The sequence below is a fragment of the Microtus oregoni genome, unplaced genomic scaffold, assembly GCF_018167655.1.
Source record: "Microtus oregoni isolate MIOR12 unplaced genomic scaffold, Mior012 000012F_ref0000307, whole genome shotgun sequence".
Lineage (NCBI taxonomy): Eukaryota > Metazoa > Chordata > Mammalia > Rodentia > Cricetidae > Microtus > Microtus oregoni.
The window spans coordinates 53,338,800-53,347,484 of NW_024543071.1; the positions used below are offsets into that span (position 1 = coordinate 53,338,800).

Sequence of the window (8,685 nt, forward strand, 5' to 3'; positions counted from 1 at the left end):
TCTGGACACCCAAAAGATTCCCGGTTTCATTTCCCACCCTGGCCCAGCCAGGGCAACCCTTGTGTGTGTGTTGAAGAGGTGGAATTTGACATGAATGGGTCCCAGGGTAGAGGAAACGCTGCACCCCAAAGTCAGCCAAAAACTTATCGCTCTCACTTGCTTCTGCCTAGGATTGGGATTTCAGGATCACTCAGCTACACACCCAGGTAGAGGCCTCTATCACTACAATTCGCTTGGCCATCCTCTTAATGGAGCCCAAGTCCTTCACTACTTATGGCTGCTAGCTTCTCAAATTTGGCCGTCCATCCGAGCTGCCCGACTCTATACAAAGGCTAAGACACCGCGTCTGGCTCATGGAGCCACACCCAGCCTGGTGGAAGTTGTCGGGACAGTGGATACCAGCACCAAGCCAAGGTGCTGGGGGAAGGGAGCGTCTAACTGCCTCCCCGAGGAGTTGAGAGGCCTGGTGTAGTTCGTGCCTTCCAAGGACAACTTAGAATGGAGGGTAGTGTAGGGGCATTAGGGCATTCAAGGGAGAGGCTTATGTGAACTGGTATTTCACCCTGCCAGGCACGCCTGCCAATCCAGAGGAAGGGCCCTCCAGGCTGCGGCTGCCCCACAGTGCCTCCAGCTGTGAAGGCAGCCAAGGTCCTGCGCTGCCCCCTGGTGGCACCGCACGATGCAGGCTTCCCCCTCCGCTGGGGTTCTGGCCTTTCAGCTACTCCCCCAGCTGGAAGGCGGGCGAGAGCAGGAGAAGGTGAAATGGACTGGGTAGGAAGGAAAACTATGTTCAAGCAGCCTCCCCGATTCCGGCTCTGCCCTTTCCCTCCTGCCTGGTCCGCTCAGGCTTCCCCAGAGGAAAGGCTCAGAACTGAATGACTCCAAATCATCTTTTATTTATATAAAAAGGGCATATTTAGTAAAAGACACACCAAAAAAGTCGGCTGTGGCCCCAGAGACGAGGCAGGGAGACCTGCACTCCTGCTGGAGGGGGAGGAGGCCTGGACTAAGACTTAAGAAGTAAGTGCGATATGGTGGGGCCGCGGAGAGAAGCAAGCTCCAGCTGGATCAGCACTGTGAGCAGGTCAGGGGTGGACTCACGGTGGCCTCTCTGCTCACTCGTGCAGAGGAGGAGTCCAGCTTGTACAGCCAACTGGAGGAAGACCTGCTACCTGGCTCCTGGAGGAGGCCCACCGAGGGACACAGGACAGGAAGCCCAGGATAGGAAGCAACTTGGGGTGAAGGCCAAGGAGAAGCAGGTGCTCTGCGGTGGCCGGAAAGGTCCCGATGGAAAGGCCAAGGTGCTTCCTGTTACGTGCGGGCGTTGCGTTCTGTCTCTGCCAAGCACTCTCTGACCAGCGCCCGGGCATGGATGATGCCTGAGGTGGGGTGGGGACAGGGAGGTCACAGACAGGGTCTCAGCAGCCTTCCACAGCCACCACTCCCACGCTTCAGAGCAGACGCTCCCCCACCCCCTTTCTGGTTCAGCGAGGATGAGATTAAGGGTTTAGCTAACCCTCACATTCATCCTGAGCTCCCTGGCACCTTCTGGGAAACGGACTCAAGTTCATTTTGAAACACCTGTCTGTTTCTAAAGGTTCTGGTCTAATCTAGGCTAGCCCAGGTGTCCGCACTGACTCTAGATAAACTCTCTCCTTAACGAAACGTCTTAGCGTTCAGTGTTTGTGTCCTGGGCAGGGAACGGGAGGGACTATGGCTTCCCTCACCTCTCTTCAGGCGCTCCATGGCACTCTTGCTACCAGCATAGGTGGGCCGGATCTCTTTGCCCATCTCCTCGATGACAGACAGCAGGTCCGTGTAGGTACTCTGAGAACCCTGGGAACCCGGAGGCTTCATCGCCTGTGTCCAAAGAAAATAGAAAAGTTACCTCAGACCCCGAGAGGATCTCCTGTCCTCCACCAAAAGCAAGTTCTTGGCCACACTCACCTGTACATACCCCATGGAGGGCGGTCCAAAGTCGTTAAACAGTGGCCTGAAGGGTGCTGCAGCTCCGGGCACTGAGCCCGACGGCGATGGGACACTTCCGGCTGCAAAAGCAGAGTAAGATGTCAGAGTGTGGCAAGGGCTTCGTCACAGCTTTCCAAGCCTGGACCGTTCGCCTGACTTATCTCCAGAGGCAGGCTTCTTCATTCCAAGCCGAACAACTTCAGAGACACACTCCTCCCCGCTGCGCTCCACCTACAAGCTCTACGTGACCACGCCCACTTCTCAGGCCAGCAAACTGAGGCCGAGCAAGGCTCGCCTAGCAGGCCGCGTATTGCAAAACTCGAGCCGTTTCTCTTCGGGACCTAGACCGCCCGGGCAAGGGGAGCAAGGGTGGAGTTGGAGCCTCACCTGTAGGGACCGGAGTGCCTGGCCCGGGGGTACTGGAGCCGGGGGTACTGCTGGGGGCGGGCGCGATAGGTTTGTAGGACATCCCAACTCCTGGGTACGGCGGCCGCCAGCCGACCGCTCCTCCGGGGTTGGCTGTCCGGCCGCTCAGCCGCTCTCTGATTGGCAAGCAGGCTGCACGCCCCTGGTAAATAGAGCTCCGGCCGGAAGGGCGGGCGGGCACGACCGCTCCTCACTCTCAATTGGCGCGCTCAGCTGTCACTCGAGACGCCTCATTGGCTGAGCCCAGCCCCCGCAGGCCGCAACCGCTGCTGATTGGCCTCCAGCTTCCGGACCTCGCACCTGTCTGCCCCGGATTGGGCGGTGACTGCCGCCCTCCTCAATTGGCGAGTTCGGGGCCCGGGGCCGGCGCGCTTTCAATCCGATTAGTCCCGAGGCCCGAGAGGCGGGGCCTCGGCAGCGGGGCCACTGTGGTCCTCGCCGTTCGCTCCGGTGGTGTGTGGCCGGGCGCCGGACACTCTCCGTCCTCACCGTCTCGCGCCTTCCCTCTGCTGAGGGCACGAAAGGCTGCAGCTCCTACAGTGTGAGCCCTCCGCCCCACCCCGGGCGCTTTACGTCACCTTTCACCGGTTCAGCACCCCCTTTTCTGGATGTGCGCATGCGCGCGCCTCAGGCCTTCATTTGTTCCTATGACAACGGGTCCCTTGCCAAAGTCATCGCTACGCTTTCTCTGTTTTGGTTTGAGTCTTAGGTCTAGGCAGGTCCTGGGTGCAAGGCAGCCAACGACATCCCTCGAGACCTGCACCCTAAGTCCTCCACAGACAATGACAGGGCGTCCCGACATCAAGGACTGCTTTGGGGCGCGCAGGACCTGAGTCAAGGTCCTTCCTTGGTTGGAATTTTAGCCCCTCAATAGCGATTTCTCCCGGGGCTCTCTTTTTGGAGGGTTGGGTGGGATTGAGCCCAGTCCGAACTCTAACTCGTGTTTAGCTGAGGATAGCCTTGAACTCCTGATCCTCCACCTCCCAAATGCTAGGCTTTACAGGCACGTGCCAGAGTTTCTTGCCTTAACAGGCCTCAGTTTCCTTATCTGAGACATGGAGACAATGATCCCTGGAAATTAAACTAGGAAGTGGGCAGAGCAGGAGAGATGAGAGTTGGCCTCGAGTAGATGGAGCTGAGCTGATGTGCTACCCATTCTTCTAACTTCATCCGCTAATAAAACTCCCACCTGGGTCTGGCCATCTAGTCCTATTTTCTTTAAATTGATTCATTTTTAAATCAAAAAATACTTTATGGGCCGGTCGGTGGTGGTGCACACCTTTAATTCCAGCACTTGGGAGGCAAAGGCATGTGGATCTCTGTGAGTTTGAGGTCAGCCTGGTCTACAGAGCGAGTTCCAGAACAGCTAGGGCTGTTACACGGAGAAATCCTGTCTCGAAAAACCTAAATAAACAAACGAACAAGTGAAAATTTAAAAATTATGCATGTGTTTTGCATACATTCAGGAAAAGCACACTAGACATGAAAATAAATCTTTTTAAAATTTTATTTTAGAAAGAGAGAGATGTTCTCATTATTTACTTCTGGCTAATCCAGAATTGTTGTATAGACCAGATGGACCTTGAACTCAGAGATCCTCTCTGCCTCCTGAGTGCTTGGATTAAAGGCATGCGCCCAACTCCCAGTCAACTACATTTCCTTTTAAAGACTATTAAAAAACAAACCAGTGTTGGTGATTGCTTTTAATTCCAGCACTTAGGAGGCAAAGGCAGTGGAAGTTCTGTGAGTTCGAGGCCAGCCAGAGCTAGTTCCAGGACAGTCAAGGCTATACAGAGAAACCCTGGCTAGAAAACCAAACCAAACAAACCAATAACCCCAAAACTTCCAATTAAAAATAATAATGGGGGCTGGGCGGAGGTGGCACACGCCTTCAATCCCAGCACTCGGAAGGCAGAGGCAGACGGACTTCTGTGAGTTTGAGGCCAGCCTGGTCTACAAGAGCTAGTTCCAGGACAGGCTCCAAAGCTACAGAGAAACCCTGTCTTGAAAAAAACAAAACAAACAAAATAATAATAATAATAATGGCATTTAATGAATGCCTCTTCAGAATTCCCAGCACTCCGGAGGCAGAGGCAGGTGGAGCTCTGTGAGTTTGAGGCCAGCCCGGTCTACAAGAGCGAGTTCCAGAACAGACTCCTACAGAGAAACCCTGTCTCAAACAAAGAATTCTCTAATACATAATTAAAATAAGGACTGGGCATGGTGGTGAGTGCTTGTAACCTCAACTGAGGCTGAAGGATCATGAATTCAGTGCCAGCCTGACCTACTTAAATCCTGTCTCAAAAAAAAAAAAAAAAACCTAAAAAACAAAGTGCTGATCAGGTTACCCAAGAGCCCCCCGTAAGTGTGCCAGCAAGACTGCCCTGTGGGACAGACTCCAGTGGGTGGATGGGGTTGTGAGGAGGAGCCACTGTGAAATATCCTTTGATGAATGTCCCAGTCCCCTCTCCTTTCAAACGCTAAGACTTCCTGCTTCTCCATTGCTCCATATGTTCATCAGCTGGGCTGACTAATATCCGACAGAAGGAAATACCATGGACTGAGTGGTCTAAGTCACAGATTAATTCTGCGCAGTTTAGGGGCTAAAAGTCTGAGGTCAGGGTACCAGCCTCGTGGGCTCCTGGTGTGGGCTTTCTTCCTGACCCCACACAGGGTTTCTAGATAAGAGCCCTGCCTTTTGACCTCGTTAAATTTTCATGACTTCCTCAGAAACCTACCTCCAGGTTCAGTCACAATGGGGCCTCAGTGGTGACTAAGGGTTCAGCCAATGAGTTTCAGGGAACACACAAACATTCAGTCCTTTTAACATCTGTGCTTGGGGCAGTGGCAATTCGACTGAGGGGTCCTCGCTGAGGAACACAGTGTCTGAAGGACATTAGAGCAGGCAGTTGTGGCTCACCCAAATTGCAGACTCTACTCACGTGGGGCAAGATGGAAAAGCCCCTTGGCCAGTTTGTCAAGGGCACCCTTCCCCAGGCCTGGAATTGTACGTGCATGTGTGCGTGTGCGTGTGCGTGCGTGTGTGTGTGTGTGTGTGTGTGTGTAAGTGTAGGTGAGAACAAGTGACTGAGGAGGTCAGAAGAGGCTGTCAGATCCCCTAGAGTTGGAATTCTGGGTAGCTGTGAGTCATCCAACATGGGTGCTGGGGGTTGAACTCAGGTCCTCTGGAGCAGTGGGTACTCTTGACCCCTAAGTCCCTTTCATTTTTTTTTTTCTTTTGTGAGACAGGGTTTCTGTGTGTAGCTTTAGAGCCTGTCCTGGAACCTGCTCTGTAGACCAGGCTGGTCTTGAACTCACAGCTCACAGCAATCCACCTGTCTCTGCTTTCCAAGTGCTAGGATCAATTTTTTAAAATTACATTTTGTTTATTTATTGTGTGTGGGTGCACGTGCTATGGGGCATGTGTGGTCGATCGGAAGACAGCTTGAGGGTGCAGGCATCTGTTCTCATCTTCTACCTTACGTATCCCGGAGAACAAGCTCAGGTTGTCAGGCTTGGCAGGAAGTACTTTCACCCACTGAGCCATTTTGCTGGTTTGTATTTCTGTATATTTCTCCCATTTTATGTTTGTAAAGTTTTAGGGATGGATAGTTGGCTTGGACATTAAAGGCTAGGCTCACAACCCACCTTATGTTTGTAAAGATTTTTTGTTTTGTGTGTTTTTTGGTTTTTCAAGACAGGTTTTCTCTGTGTGTCCCTGGCTGTTCTGGAATTCTCTCTGTAGACAAGACTGGCCTCAAACTCACATAATTCCACCTGCCTCTGCCTCCTGAGTGCTGGGATTAAAGGCGTGTGCCACCCCTGCCCAGCCATGTAATGTTTTATAATGTTGAAAAAAATGAATGGATGAGCAAGGAGCCGCCTCTACACCCTTGTTAGAGAATCGCCCCTCATCCCTTGTAACTGTTGACAGCAGCAGCTCTCCGCAAAGTTGGTGGGCAGGCAGAATAGCACAGCCCCTGCAGAAGGTCCGTCGGCAACTTCTTCCAAAATTATAGTCGTACTACATGACCCAGAGAATGTATTTCTGGGTGTTGACCCAGATGACTTGAACATGTCTGTGTCCCCAAAGCAGGCACACCTGACCGTCTACGGCAGTTTATGACCTCCAGCCGGGGAAATGTTCATTGTTCATCAGCTTTCCACTGCTCTGACAGTCGGTAGGAGGAAGGCTTCCTGTGTTTCATGGTTTCAGTTCTTGGTGGTTTGACCCTGGGTGGGGCCGATGTCAGAGGACACCTGTTCACTTCCTGGGTGGAGAATCGAATAGGTTAATGGCTCAGAAACAATGCCCACATGTCTGGGTCCATGGTCCTGCCACAGCCAGGGGCTTTGTGTTGCCACCAAAGGCCACAACTATGGCCAGAGTCTGGGCTTTCACTTGTGGTCATGTAGGTGTCCACGTGTCACCGCTGGAGCCATGCTAATCTGGGTGGCCTGTGCTGCCACCAAGCGCCATGGTGTCGCCCAGGCCCAAGCTGGGTCTGGGTGTGTTGTCCAGCTGCAGCTGGTGTCTGTGGCCCATGTCATCCCATGGGGCCATAGGAACCATGTGTGATGAAATCAGAGAGCCCTGCTGAGCTGGCCCCACCCTTCCCTGCCTCTTGCTGGACACTACAGGAAGAGAGCTGGCCCTGTCACAGGAGAGCTGACCCCCCCGCACTTGGGAGAAATGGCCTCACCCCTCACCAGGCTGAGGGAGTTGATCCTGATGGCATGGGTCACTGCCCCCCACCCCTCTGCCGCCCCCCCCACCTGAGGCCGGTGGCCACATGGCCCTGGGTTGGCTATCCAGGACCTGTGGGAGCTTGTGAAGGGACTGGTGTTGTGGAAGGCTCTCCATGACTTAGGGCAGCCTTGGGATATCCCAGAGGAGTTCCGGTGCGAATCTAGTGGTGACGGTGAAACAGACCAGTGACTCACTGTGATGAACATTTGCTAGTAGAGCTGATTGGACAAAAGGGTGACACATGGCTCCCAATGCCACCAGGACGAATAAAGAGGTGTTGGAGAGGCAGGAAAGATGGAGGAGCGAAGAGATTTTTGTTTTGTTTTGTTTTGTTTGTTTGCTTGCTTGCTTGCTTTGTTTTGTTTTAGTTTAACGTTTTTAAACTTTTCCTTGGGGGATTAGGGTAGGATTTGGGAGAGACTGGGAGGTAAACAATACTAGGAGGCATGATATGACATTCCCAAAAAATCAACAAGGAAATTATATTTAAAAAAAAATAAAAGGACTAGTGCCCAGTGACCTCACCTTAGGCGACACATCCTAGAACTTCTGTCACTCCTGGTGAGCAGTGCCGTGAGCTTGGGGAACCAAACCGTCAACAAACACCTGGCCCTTTGGGGAGGCAGCCAGCTTCAGACTTTAGAGGTGGTGTGTGATACACTCCTGTAATCCCAGAGCTCGGCAGGAGACTGAGGATCATTGCTGTGAGTCTGAGGCTAAACTGGGCTACACAGCCAGACTCTGTCTCAAGAATAATTTACAAACTAAAACACCCTTCACCCGGTGACCAGGAACAGCTGGGTTTAGTGCACACACCATTAATCCCAGCACTCGGGAAGCAGAGTCAGGCAGAACTCTGAGTTTGAGCCCAGTCTGGTCTATACAGAAAGTTTGAGGATAACCAGAACTACATAGACAGACTCTGTTTCAAAAAAAAGTAACTAGATGAATTAACTGTGGTGTATTCATAAAACGTAATATTATTCAGAAACAAATGGAAATCATATATCTAGCATAAAATAAAATAGATAAATCTCTTTAATTTTAATTATTTTATATTTATTGGTGTTTTGCCTACATGTATGTCTGTGTTTGTGCACCACATGCTTGCCTGATGCCCTCCGAGGGCATGAACGGGGATGAGACTGGAGTTACAGATCACTGTGAGCCTCCACGTGTGCTGAGGATTGAGCCTGGGTCGTCTAGAGGAGCAGCCAGGGAGAGCTCTTAACTGCGGAGCCATCTCTCTCCAGCCCCATACAATGGCATAGCTAAATCTTAAGTGCATGGTGCTAAGTGAAAGAAATGCCTGAAGAAGCTACAGCATGGATGATTCCGATTGTGCAGCATGCTAGAAAAGGGAAAGTACCCTAAGACTGACAGGAGACTAGCTGTTGGGCTTAAGGAGGGTCTGGGGGTGGGGCAGGGCCAGCAAGTCTAGGCAATGTTTTTAGGAGAGTGAACCATTTCATATGATTCTACCAGGGTGACTAGAAGACACTGAATATTTGTCAATGGGCAGACTTCAGTGTACATACATT

The 8,685-nt window shown here is 52.0% G+C and overlaps 1 protein-coding gene across 1 annotated transcript; it reads right to left on the reverse strand.

The window, feature by feature from the left end:
• Nucleotides 1–876: 876 nt before the first annotated feature.
• On the reverse strand, nucleotides 877–2,934 carry Cdk2ap2 (cyclin dependent kinase 2 associated protein 2). Its single transcript, XM_041661615.1, has 4 exons — nucleotides 2,356–2,934; nucleotides 1,948–2,048; nucleotides 1,728–1,860; nucleotides 877–1,379 (listed from the first exon to the last, which is right to left on the reverse strand). The coding sequence occupies exons 1-4, from the start codon at nucleotides 2,435–2,437 to the stop codon at nucleotides 1,312–1,314; spliced, it is 384 nt and encodes a 127-aa protein (XP_041517549.1). The 5' UTR covers nucleotides 2,438–2,934; the 3' UTR covers nucleotides 877–1,311.
• Between the last annotated feature and the right edge of the window lie 5,751 nt (nucleotides 2,935–8,685).